Below are 13,843 nucleotides of genomic sequence, written 5' to 3'. Positions count from 1 at the left end.
AGTACTAACTCTGATAGGAAATCAGCAAATTCTTTGATAAAGTCAGTATGGTGCCCTGGTGGCCTGTATACAGTAGCCAGCACAAATGTCAACTTACATAATGTTACATAAAGCACCATCACTTCAAAGGAATTATATTTGAAATTCTTTTGAGTGATTCTGAATATATTACTATAAATTACAGCAACACCTCCCCCTTTGCCTTTCTGTCGAGGATTGTGTCGATAATCATAACCTTGAGGACTAGATTCATTTAAAGTAATGTAATCGTCTGGTTTTAGCCAGGTTTCTGTCAAACACAGCAAGTCTAGTTTATTGTCTGTGATAATTTCATTTACAATAAGTGCTTTTGAAGAAATAGATCTAATATTTTTGAACATCAATTAAATTTTTACCCTTAAAAGGTTTTGGAAGTTTTTTGTATTTACTACTTCGAGGTACAGACACAGTCTCTATGTGATAATATCTAGGTGAAAGAGTTTCTATGTGCTGTGAATTATTTGAGTTCTGTGACGTGAGGCGGCTAGCAGACGGTCTGTTTAGCCAGTTTGTCTGCGTCCTGATCTGGGCCCTGGTTTGTCATGTTTCAGCTCTAAGACTATTTGCCAAATTTCTAGATAGAAGAGCAGCACCATCCCGGGAGGGATGAATACCATCTCTTTTCAACAGATCAGGTCTGCCCCAAAAGCTTTTCCAATTGTCTATGAAACCTATATTATTCTGCGCACACCACTTAGACAGCCAGCCATTGAGTGATGATAACCTGCTAACTATCTCATCACTCCGACGAACAGGAAGAGGGCCAGAACAAATTACTTTTGCTGACATTGAATTTGCGAGTTCACACACCTCTTTAATGTTAATTTTAGTGATCTCCGACTGGCGAAGTCGAACATCATTTGTGCCGACGTGGATAATGATTTTAGAATATTTACGTTTAGCATTAGCCAGCACTTTTAAATTTGCTTTGATGTCAGGTGCTCTGGTAATAGAATCGCCAATTACTAGGGCACTTTCAACAGGATTCTCAGTGGGTGCGTCACTGAGTGGGGAGAACCTGTTTGATGTTCTAATCGGAACGGAAAAGTGGTGTTTGTTCTTGCCATTTTGCCGCCTCACAGTCACCCAGTTAGCCTGCTGCGTGGCTTCTACAACCGGAACCGAATGTGCAGTGTTTACAAGGCTAGTCGCATCCAAAGCAGTATCTAAGGCCCTTTCATTCTCACTATCCTCAATTAAAGTTTGGATGCGTGTCTCTAATTCTGAGATTCTCTCGGTCAGCCTGACAATATCCCTGCATTTATCACATGTGTAAGTCTCACTGCTGACAGAAAGAGCTAAGCTGTACATGTTGCATTTACTACACATGATAATCGTTGGACATGACTGACCGTGTGTTTGATGAACGCCGTCCGAAAAACTGCAACGCACACGGGACTCGCTGGCTGGATGTCTCGGTCGCTTGCCGGTGCCTGGGGCGAGGGTGATGTGCGGGACGCTGTACCTCGCGGTGGATCGATGAATGCCGGGCAGCAACGTCTCCACAGCTTCCCGATCTGGCGAGGACAGATCAGAATAACATACATCGGATAAATCCGCCATTCAATCGACAAGGAAGGTTTGGTTTAAAGGAAAAAAGAAAGTAGACGGTAGCTAGCAGGCTAGCGGGTTATGGCTAACACTAGGTGATTACGCTGGTGGATTGCTAGTGCTAAATCATTCCGTTTAGTAATACTATGCAATAGGTTAAGTAATCTAGTGAAAATAAGAAAGTTATATTATGTGAATAGGAATAAAGAGAAGGATTTAGGATAAACTCCACGAAGCTCCGAGCGTAGGTCAGACAGCAGACAGGCAGCAGCGTTGAGCCTGTAATATCTGAGCGAGAGCAGAGAGAGCACAGCAAAAAGAGCAGCTTTTAAAGCAGAGCAACATGGCAAGCATTTCAAGCACTCAAATGTCTACAGCAAAAATTTAATGTACATGAAAAACAGCTGGTTAAGAAGTAGAGGTGAGAATGAGCTCAAAATGACCAGAAGCTTTTTGGGATGATAGAGGAATTGAAATGACAACATTACAAATAATTGTATAAAGTCACCCCACATGGGATTCGAACCCACAATCTCCAGATCATGTGTCTGTCCCTCAACTCTTTGCACCACTGAGCAGACAGTGTCACACAGCGGTCAGAGTTCAGTAGTTCATGAGAATGAACTCACAATGCAGAGCAACACAGCATACATTTCATGCACTCAAATGTCTGAGATGTAGTGCAATGCAGAGCAAGAAGAGCAAAAAGAGCAGAAATTGAATGTACATGAAAAACAGCTGGTTCAGAAGTACAGGTAAGAATGAACTCAAAATGACCAGAAGCTAAGATGAAAATGAACATAGAATGAGTAAAAATAGATTAATTTCTAATTAAAAGAAGAAAGACTAGTACAATACTTGTTTGGATAATAAAGGAATTGAAATGACAACATTACAAACAATTTTATAAAGTTGACCCACACGGCATGGCAAAGAGCATGGCCCCAGGAATCCATAGACACCAAGATCTTGATTTTCTGACAAACTGTTCAAAAGTTATTGGCCAAAATAGCCATTTTTCAGATCTCATGAACTGTAGGTGGCGCTGTTCCCAAATTTGGCATGGAACCTCAGATCATGGTACTGATCAAGTGTACCAATTTTTGTTTTGATTGCTCAAATTTTGGCCGAGATACAGCCTCTATAGCAATTTCAGGTCGACCTCGTGAACTTCATGACAACATAACTTTTGAACAAATATGAATACAAGAAATCTGTTCAGTCATTTCTGTGCAGCTCAGATCAAAGATCATCTGATCAAAGTTTGGACAAAATTGGACAAAATTTGGAGGAGGAGTAGCGAAAAAACAGATTACTGTACTTTTCAAAATGGCTGCTACTGTAATGGGCGGAGACTTCATGTAATATGTTGAATAGCATCAGCATGAAGAGCCAAATCAGATGTACTAAATTACATTTTTCTAGAGCAAATGGTTCAAATATTATAACCTTTAGAATGTTGAATTTTTGAACTGGTGGTGGCGCTATAGAGTTGGTCCTAGAGACTCCAAAATTGGTCAGATTTCTAGACATGACCATCACTACAAGTGTACCAAATCTCATCATTTTCTCATGTTCCGTTGATAGGGCTGCCATAGACTCCCATTCGGGAAAAATAATAATAATAATAAATATAGCTGCAAGCAGCAATTAAGGGGCCAAGCACAAAAACGGCACAAGAAGCCAGCCAACATGGCTGTGAGCATCAGACCAACTGCAACAGTGAGCAATTAAAGACCTATTAAGATAATTTTAGGCAAAAGAGCTGATAAATTATCAAAAATGAGGATTTACTGTTTCATCACTTTCGACCAATAGGTGGCGCTGTGACCAAATTAATGTGACAATCGCAAACTTTGGTGTCAATATGTCAAAGCATTTCAGAGATAGAGCTTCAAGAGTCGTTTTTGCATCATGCCTCAAATTCATTACTCTGGTATACGAAAACGGTTTGACGAATCGACTTGAAATCCAAAAATTTTTGTCGGCATGGTCTGAAGATGACACGGTTCAATTTTGGTGAAAATCGGAGCAACGGTCTTGGAGGAGTTCAAAAAAGTAGGTTTTTAAAGAAAAACAATATGGCGGACAGGAAGGTTAGCTGACTATGGCAAATTTGATATCTATGTTCTCAGCATGACCCAAGGAATCTACTGAGACCAGTTTCATTACAATTGGTGAATACAGTCAAAAGTTATTAGCATTTTTGTAAATTTTGTTATAACTTTTGACCACAAGGTGGCGCCTGTCCGAAACTTCTCAGCCTCCTTCAAGGCATTGTCCTGATGACCCATACCGAGTTTCGTAACGATACGCTAATGCGTTCGTAAAATACAGCATTTTAGCACAATATTCAAAATGGCTGACGGCCAAAATTGCCAATATGGGAAAATTGGATATCATTCGAGTCGGCATGTTTCCCCGATTCCAACGAAACCAAATTTATGATTTTTGGACAAAACCAACAGAAGTTATAAGCAAAAATGACCATTTTTCATATCTCCGCACCAGTAGGTGGCACTGCGCCGAAACACTGCATGGTGCCTCATGTCATGCTTGTGATGACATGTACCAAGTTTGGTCTGAATATGATAAAGCATTGCAGAGATAAAGCTTCAAGAGTCGTTTTTGCATCATGCCTTAAATTCTTTGCTCTGGTATACGAAAACTGTTTGACATATCGACTTGAAATCCATAACTTTTTGTCGGCATGGTCTGAAGATGAAACGGTTCAATTTTGGTGAAAATCGGAGCAACGGTCTAGGAGGAGTTCGAAAAAGTAGGTTTTTAAAGAAAAACAATATGGCGGACAGGACGTTTAGCTGACTATGGCAAATTTGATATCTTTGTTCTCGGCATGACCCAAGGAATCCACTGAGACCAGTTTCATTACAATCGGTTAATACAGTCAAAAGTTATTAGCATTTTTGTAAATGTTGTTATAACTTTTGACCACAAGGTGGCGCTGTTCTGAAACTTCTCAGACTCCTTAAGGGCATTGTGCTGATGACCCATACCGACTTTTGTAAAGATATGTTAATGCATTCGTAAAATACAGCATTTTAGCACAAAATTCTAAATGGCCGACGGCCAAAATGGTCGAAGTAGGAAAATTGGATATCATTCGACTCGGTATGATTCCCTGAATCCAACGAGACCAAATTTATGATTTTTGGACAAACCCATCAGAAGTTATAAGCACAAATACCCATTTTTCATATCTCCGCACCAGTAGGTGGCGCTGTGCCGAAACACTGCATGGTACCTCAGGTCATGCTTGTGATGACATGTACCAAGTTTGGTCTGAATACGTTAAAGCGTTGTGGAGATACAGCCTTACTTCTACTACTTAGTGCAATCGATTCGGCTTGAGCCAAGGAATCAGAGGAAAAAAGAATTTTGTTTCTAACCCTTATGGTTCAAAAGTTATTAACATAAACATAAGTGCAACTTTGGACAGCTGGTGGCGCTAGAGGGATTGAGTTACAGACTCCAAATTTGCTATGGACATAGATCAGACTGTCCTCTAACTGTGTGCCAAATTTCATAACTTTCCCGCAAGCGGTTCTATGGGCTGTCATAGACTTCAAGAGCGGAAGAAGAAGAAGAATAATAAATATAGCTGCAAGCAGCAATTACGGGGCCAAGCACAAAAACGGCACAACAAGCCAGCCAACATGGCATGGAGCATCAGGCCAACTGCAACAGTGAGCAATTAAAGACCTATTAAGACCATTTTTAGGAAAAAGAGCTGAAAAATTATATATACTGTCAAAAGTAAGGATTTACTGGTTCATCACTTTCGACCAATAGGTGGCGCTGTGACCAAATTAATGTGGTATGGTCAGAGTGAGGTGACAATGACACTTGCAAAATTTGGTGTCAATATGTCAAAGCATTGCAGAGATACAGCTTCAAGACTGGGTTTTGCATCATGCCTCAAATTTGTTGCTCTGGTATACGAAAACGGTTTAATGTATCGACTTGAAATCCATAATTTTTTGTCGCCATGATCTGAAGATGATACGGTTTGATTTTGGTGAAAATCGGAGCAACGGTCTAGGAGGATTTTGAAAAAGTAGGTTTTTAAAGAAAAACAATATGGCGGACAGCAACTTCGGCCGACTATGGAAAATTTGATAACTGTGTTCACAGCAAGACCCAAGGAATCTACTGAGACCAGTTTCATTACAATCGGTTAATACAGTCAAATGCTATTAGCATTTTTGTAAATTGTTAAAACTTTTGACCACAAGGTGGCGCTGGTCCGAAACTTCTCAGGCTCCTTCAGGGCATTGTGCTGATGACCCATACCGAGTTTCGTAATGACACGCTAATGCGTTCGTAAAATACAGCATTTTAGCACAAAATTCAAAATGTCCGATGGTCAAAATGTCCAATATGGGAAAATTTGATATCATTTGTTTTGGCATGATGCCCTGAATCCAACAACACTGAATTTATGATTTTTGGAAAAATAAATCAGAAGTTATAAGCAAAAATACCCATTTTTTATATTCCCGCACCAGTAGGTGGCGCTGCGCCGAAACATTGAATGATGCCTCAGGTCATACTTGTGAATACAGTTACCAAGTTTGGTCTGAATACGATAAAGTAGTGCAGAGATACAGCTTCAAGAGTGTGTTTTCGACATGCCTCATATTCATTGCTCCGGTATACGAAAACGGTTTGACGTATTGACTTGAAATCCATAACTTTTTGTCGGCATGGTCTGAAGATGATACATTTAAATTTTGGTGAAAATTGGAGCAACGGTCTAGGAGGAGTTCGAAAAAGTATGTTTTTAAAGAAAAACAATATGGTGGACAGGAAGTTCAGCCAACTATAGCAAATTTGATATCCGTGTTCTCGGCATGACCCAAGGAATATACTGAGACCAGTTTCATTACAATCGGTAAATGTATTCAAACATTATTAACATTTTTGTAAATTTCATAATAACTTTTGACCACAAGGTGGCGCTGTGCCGAGACTTCTCAGGCTCCTTCAGGGCATTGTGCTGATGACCCATACCAAGTTTTGTAAAGGTACGTTAATGCGTTCGTAAAATACAGCATTTTAGCACAAAATTCAAAATGGCCGACGGCCAAAATGGCCGATATGGGAAAATTGGATATCATTCGACTCGGCACAATTCCCCGAATCCAACGAGACCAAATTTATGATTTTTGGACAAACCCATCAGAAGTTATAAGCAAAAATACCCATTTTTCATATCTCCGCACCAGTAGGTGGCGCTGCGCCGAAACACTGCATGGTACCTCAGGTCATGCTTGTGATGACATGTACCAAGTTTGGTCTGAATACGATAAAGCGTTGCGGAGATACAGCCTTACTTCTGTTTTCGCAAGCACTACGTACAATTCGTTCGTGAGTTTTTCGAAAATGGTTTGAGGAATCAACTTGAATTCCATAACTTTTTGTCAGCATGGTCTGAAGATGATCTGATTCAATTTTCATGAAATCGGAGTAACTGCCTAGGAGGAGTTCGAAAAAGTACGTTTTTCAGAAATTTCAAAATGGCGGAAAAATTTTCATGACGGAAAATGACGTCATAGGGTGCGATCGATTCGTCTTGACCCAAGGAGTCAGAGGAAAAAAGAATTTTGTTTCTAGCCCTTATGGTTCAAAAGTTATTAACATAAACATAAGTGCAACTTTGGACAGCTGGTGGCGCTAGAGGGATTGAGATAGAGACTCCAAATTTGCTGTGGACAAAGGTCAGACTGTCCTCTAACTGTGTGCCAAATTTCACAACTTTCCCGCAAGCGGTTCTATGGGTTGCCATAGACTTCAAGAGCGGAAGAAGAAGAAGAAAAAAAAAAAAAAGAACGCCAACAATAACAATAGGTGCCTCCGCACCTTCGGTGCTTGGCCCCTAAATATAGCTGCAAGCAGCAATTACGGGGCCAAGCACAAAAATGGCACAAGAAGCAAGCCAACATGGCTGGGAGCATCAGACCAACAGCAGTAGTGAGCAATTAGAAAAAAAGTTATTAGCATTTTTGTCAATTTTGTTATATCTTTTGACCTTAAGATCTTATGAAAACACTTTGTCTGGTCACTGCACGCACACACATTCTTATTCTAAACCAGGACAGGAGGGATGTCCCATCAGTAATTACAGTAGAAAGGATGTCATGGTTGCTTAGCAACAACATTTTTGGAAGCTGAGTCCTGTGCAGCTCTCTTACTATGCACCATCATATCGAGAACATGATACAGTCTGTGTCAAGGCAAGTCATATTTATTTATATAGTGCTTAATATAATACAGATTGTTTCAAAGTAGATTAACAACAATAAACAGGAAATTAAAAGTGGTAATGTTGCAAAAACAATAAATTATTAAACAAATTCAGTTTCAGCTGTAAACCAGTTTTACAGAAGATGGTGTCATTATTTAGCTTAATTTAGTTCAATAACAGTGTCAGCTATGAAAATGTGCTTAATTCAACTATAAAGCAGCTCTACAGAGGACAATGGTGTCATTATTCAGCACAATTCTGTTCTCTGTTTATTTGGTTCAGTTCAATAACAGTGCAAGTTTACTGTGCTTAATATTTTTTACTTTCTCTGTGAGAACCAAAAAGATTGAAACTTACAGCTTTTCACATCCAATCACATCTCAGTTTATTTTGATATTCTGATATGATTTTTGGGCTTTCATGAATGTTCTCATTCATTTCTCTCAGGATCCCAGGCAGACTGAATGACAGAAGGACACCATTAGGAGAGCTGAACTGGATTTTCACAGCTATTACTGACACAATTGCATGGAACGTCCTGCCAAGAGGTTTGTTCTGACAAAAATCCAGCTATTCGACAATCTGAAGTTTTAGTTTTGTGTCAATCAACAGCACAGATATTTCAGGGCTCCCACAAGGGTGACAAATTCATTTTGGTCATTCAACATCTGTTAAATGACTTTGGCTCAGTCAGAACCCAGATTTGCCTGCTTTTCTTGTTCCACAAAATAACAGAAACTGTCTGAGATGTTGTCTATGTGCATAACATGTCAAAGTGGTGTAACTATGAACATAGTGTGGTGGCACTTACAAGTATGCAAATGATTCTGGTTAAAGCCCGGCTGAGTTTGGCTTTTAAGTCATTTTCTGGTCCCACTACCCTTGCTAATATCTTTTTTGCTACGTTACTGTCTTGTGATAAAACCTGTAACGTTTAAAAGTTTATAATAAAACATCTTCAAAAGATTGAGTGTTAAGATGTGTCTAAATTGCTGTCCTCTAGGACAGCGTTTCCCAACCAGGGTACCTAAACTTATCTACCTTACTAACTAATAATAAGCAATAAATTAGGAATTTGCTGAAGGAAAAGTCCTAATTAATAGTAGGGCTGGACGATTAATCGAAAAGTAATCTAAACCGAAATTCAGAACCTCTAACCGACGTAATTTTCTCATATTGGTTATTTTGTTTTTTTTATTCCTGTTAATGCTTCCCCATTAAAAATGTATAGTACTACCGTGTGTGTAGCCACGTGACTCTGCCCTGTCCAGTCAAAGGCATGGGAGCAACACGGGTGAACGGCGAGTCAACACACAGGCGGCGCATGAGCGGTGAGCGGTGAGCCTTGTGTCTTCACCAAACTTTGTCAGTTTTAAAGCAGAACTAAGGAACTTTTTTTACCTTCATAAATAGTTTTCTAAGTCCTTACGATGGTTAATTGACTTGTAGTGGTGTGTTTAAGGTGAGCACTAACCCCCTCTGGCACGTCTACGCCAGAATACAGCACTTGCAACTTGAGCTGCACCGACCCGAAACAATCTCGCCTCATGTTCACGTTCACGCGAGAGTGACAAAATGCTTTACGGTAATTCAAAAACAATGTATATATTATGTCTTTATAAGACAATTTCGAAAATTACCCACCTCCATCGAGTGTACTGTATTTGCAAATTACCCACCTACTCTTTTTTTGTACTGTATTTGCAAAACTACTGCGCTGGCGAGTGTTGTAGTCGTTGTAGTCCAGAGCTGCACTTGGAGTATTTATGACAGTGTCATTCACTGAAGGAAACTGTAGGGGGAGTTTCGCGAATCTTGCTTAGTTCTGCTTTAAGGTTTGGACATTCAAGCGATTAGACGATCGGATGTGTATTATTTTATTGAGCTACCGTGCTTGCGCAGCTGCATTGTGGCACGAACACTCATACAAACAGTAGCTGCACGAAACGTGAAGATCGCGCACACAGAGAGGAACGCAGAAACTAGTTGCCAGCGCTGTCCTGTGATTTATCACTTAAAGGATTAGTTCAATTTCAAATTAAAATTTCCTGATAATTTACTCACCCCCATGTCATTCAAGATGTTCATGTCTTTCTTTCTTCAGTTGAAAAGAATTTAAGGTTTTTGATGAAAACATTCCAGGATTTTTCTCCATATAGTGGACTTTTAATGGAGCCCAAACGGTTGAAGGTCAAAATTACTCAATTACAAAGTTTCATTGCAGCTTCAAAACGTTCTACACAATCCCAGACAAGGAATAAGGGTCTTATCTAGAGAAACCATTGCTCATTTTCTAAAAAAAATAAATACAATTTTTATATATTTTAACCATAAATGCTCATCTTGAACTAGCTCTCTTCTACTTCTCTATTTGAATTCCAGCAGTGTAGACACTGCTAAGTGTATTACTGCCCTCCTCAGATCAAAGTTTGAACTAATTGTTACATACTTGCGCTAGCATATTGTATATGACAATTTAGTTCCAACTTTGACCTGTGGAGGGCAGTAATACACTTAGCAGTGTCTAAACTGCTGGAATTCAAATAGAGAAGAAGAAGAGAGCTAGTTCAAGATGAACATTTATGGTTAAAAGTATAAAAGTTTTATTTATTTTTTTCGAAAATGAGTGATAGTTTCTCTAGATAAGACCCTTATTTCTCGTCTAGGATCGCTGTAAACTGTAATTTTGACCTTCAACCATTTGGCTAGTCCACTATATGGAGAAAAATCCTGGAATGTTTTCATCAAAATCCTTCATTACTTTTCGACTGAAAAAAGAAAGACATGAACATCGTGGATGACATGGGGGTGAGTAAATTATCAGGAAATTTTAATTTGAAAGTGAACTAATCCTTTAAGTAGCTTAGAAACTCAAAAGTTATTATAGCATATATTTTTCTACTTTTGAAGTAACTATTTACAACCCACAGCTTTACAATTAATAAAGAGACGGTATGATTATTTCCCAAACGCAATCGCTCTCATTAATTTATCTTTATCTGATTTACAATGAGCAGAAATCTGTAAGAAATATTACGGTAGATAAAATAATGGCTGAAAGTGACCTATGTCATGTCAGAGCACTTTTTCTTTAGGAAAAAATATCCCACCTTTAATAGTCAAGCATATTTACAGTATAAACCTTGTAAGTGAACTATGAGGGAAAAAAACAAAAAAAAAACAATCGTTCAGTAATTGTAATAGAGGTAAAGTATTCAATTAATCAAGGCTTTGATTTTAGGTCATAATGGTCCAGCCCTAATTAAAGGGATAGTTCACCCAAAAATGAAAATTTGATGTTTATCTGCTTAACCCCAGTGCATCCAAGATGTAGGTGACTTTTTTTCTTCAGTCGAACGCAAATTATGATTTTTAACTGCAACCGCTGCCGTCTGTCAGTCAAATAATAGCAGTAGATGGGAACTTCAACTATAACAGTAAATTAAACTTGCTTAGACAAATCAAAATTAAAACCTGCGGCTCGTGACGACACATTAATGTCCTAAGACACGAAACGATCGGTTTGTGCGAGAAACCGAACCGTATTTATATAATTTTTTACCTCTAATACACCACTATGTCCAACTTCGTTCAGCTTCCTGTTAGTGAGGTCAAAAAACGCGTTGTGATGACGGAAGTGATGTCTCGCCCATATACTTCAATGAGCGCGAGACATCACTTCCGTTGTCAGAGCGTGATCAGACCTCACTAACCGGAAGTTGAACGCAGTTGGACATAGTGGTGTATTAGAGGTAAAAAATTATATAAATACTGTTCGGTTTCTCGCACAAACCGATCGTTTCGTGTCTTAGGACATCAATGTGCCGTCACGAGCCGCAGGGTTTAATTTGGATTTGTCTATGGAAGTTTTTTCGACTCTTATTGTTCAAGTTCCCAATCACTGCTATTATTTGACTGACAGACGGCAGCGGTTGCAGTTAAAAATCATAATTTGCGTTCGACTGAAGAAAAAAAGTCCTCTACATCTTGGATGCACTGGGGGTAAGCAGATAAACATCAAATTTTCATTTTTGGGTGAGCTATCCCTTTAATATGTGTTCCCCATACTAAAGTGTTACAGATGAGCTCACCAAAATAGTTAAATGACAGCTACGAAATGTTTTATAACTACCTGCATTAATCATGAAATACAGTAAGAATATATGTTAATAAATAATTTATTAGAACACTGTATAAATGTACATTTAAATAGTTTATTAATCATTTAATTACACTTTCTAAATGATCTTGTGAACCACTGACAATTCTTAAATAATTGGTTTGTAAATAATGTAATCATTTTAAAATAGTAAATTGATCGTTAAAGGTGCGGTAAGAGGATTTTGAAAAACACTGTTTGGAACTTAGTCAGGCTGACACCAGCAACAAACGTATAACCAATCAGGATTAGGGGACATAGCTATAACAGTCGAGGAGACAGAACAAGTAAGAGGCAGATTTGAAAAAAATAAAATTAAAAACTGCAGACAGAAAGAGAGATGATGAGACACAATACAAAAGAGCAGGAGCAGGGTGGTTAGGATTGGAGAGTGAGTTTTGGAGGTGGAGCAATGAAGAGAGGGATGGGTTTGTTTGGGTTGATTTCAAATATCAACAATGTCCAACAGTGTTTTTCAAAATCTACTTATCCCACGTTTAATAAAGTATAAAAATAAAATTATTAAACACATTATAGATATGCTTATACATCAAGAATAAAGCATTTACAGCTGTATTTATAAACTGATTACTAGTGTCTATTAATGTGTGGACAATTCTTTAAAAATTATGATTTACTTTACTAATGCTTGACTAATGATTCATAGCGTGAGTTATTATAAAGTGTTACCAGTTTTTCATTCATTGTCACTGTAATTAAACCAATTAGTATTGTTTAATTTGCTAATATGTAAAGAATTGAGTTAATTATAGTGACAATAAATGAAGAATTCACTATTTGTATATAGCCTACTAACATATTACTCTGACATTTCTCTTTAAAAATTCTTGTTTTAGACTTCTATCCTCTGCGCTTCACCATTCATCAATACATTATGTGTCAGGTCAAAGTTCACTCTTCTGCTGGAATCAACTCACGTGCGGAAGCTAGTGATTTTAGTTTAGAAAGTTCATAAAGCCGTATTGATTACTTTTATGATGGATGGATGTGCTTTTTTTGGCTAATAGTTTAATTATAAACTTTAATTTAATTATAAAGTTTAAAAGTAATAAAGCACTTACAAAATCAAAGTTCACCAAAAAATTAAAATTATTCCATAATTTACTCACTCTCAAGCCATCCTAGGTGTATATGACTTTCTTTTTTCAGTCAAACACAGTCAGAGTTATATTAAAAAATATTCTGTCTCTTCCAAACTTTTATAATGGGAGTGAATAGTAACCAAGCTTTTGAAGCTCAAAGAAGCGCATCCATCCATCATTAAAGTAATCCATACAGCTCCAGGGGGTTATTAAAGGCCTTCTAAAGTGAAGCGATGCGTTTTTGTTAGAAAAATATCCATATTTATAACTTTTTAGACTATAATCACTAGCTTCCGGTAATGATTGTCCACGCGTTCCAGAGAGAGTCAGTTTCCAGCATATGACGTAGGAGTAGCATAAGCTTAGGTGAGAGTAGACGCCTCTCACGGTTCAAACAAATAGGGCTGGGCAAAAAATAAAGTGTTACCCTTAATTTTATATTGTCAGCAAAGAAATTGTGATAATATCACTTATAGTATCACTATAAGTATCACTATAGTATCAGTCTTAGTTTAGACACCATTTGGCAAGTTAATTTTCTAAATTTATATTTGCTTCTTAATACAAAATACAAAAATAGTTCCAAAATCCAAAGCAGGACCGGCCGTTGCATGTCCCAGAGCTACTCAGCAATTAACACAGAAAAGTGAAGTGAGATAAATGGGGAAGCATCCTGGTGCTGTTATACTGAATGTCATCACTTTTAACAGTGCTTGGCCAATC

At 38.1% G+C, this 13,843-nt stretch overlaps 1 protein-coding gene across 9 annotated transcripts in view; it reads left to right on the top strand.

Annotated features, from left to right (window-relative positions):
- Positions 1–13,843, top strand: part of rptor (regulatory associated protein of MTOR, complex 1) — a 431,784-nt gene that overhangs the window by 255,440 nt on the left and 162,501 nt on the right. For 8 of the 9 annotated variants that reach the window (XR_010893517.1, XR_010893518.1, XR_010893516.1 and 5 more), the window contains exon 9: positions 8,306–8,406. Coding sequence is in view for 5 of the 9 variants with exons in the window: in XM_067374808.1 (XP_067230909.1) it covers positions 8,306–8,406 (101 nt within the window). In the remaining 4 variants the exon portion in view is untranslated. The other variant, XR_010893519.1, reaches the window with a different exon arrangement.

Source organism: Chanodichthys erythropterus, chromosome 21 (assembly GCF_024489055.1).
Source record: "Chanodichthys erythropterus isolate Z2021 chromosome 21, ASM2448905v1, whole genome shotgun sequence".
NCBI lineage: Eukaryota > Metazoa > Chordata > Actinopteri > Cypriniformes > Xenocyprididae > Chanodichthys > Chanodichthys erythropterus.
This window is presented reverse-complemented; position numbering and strand designations above follow the sequence as displayed.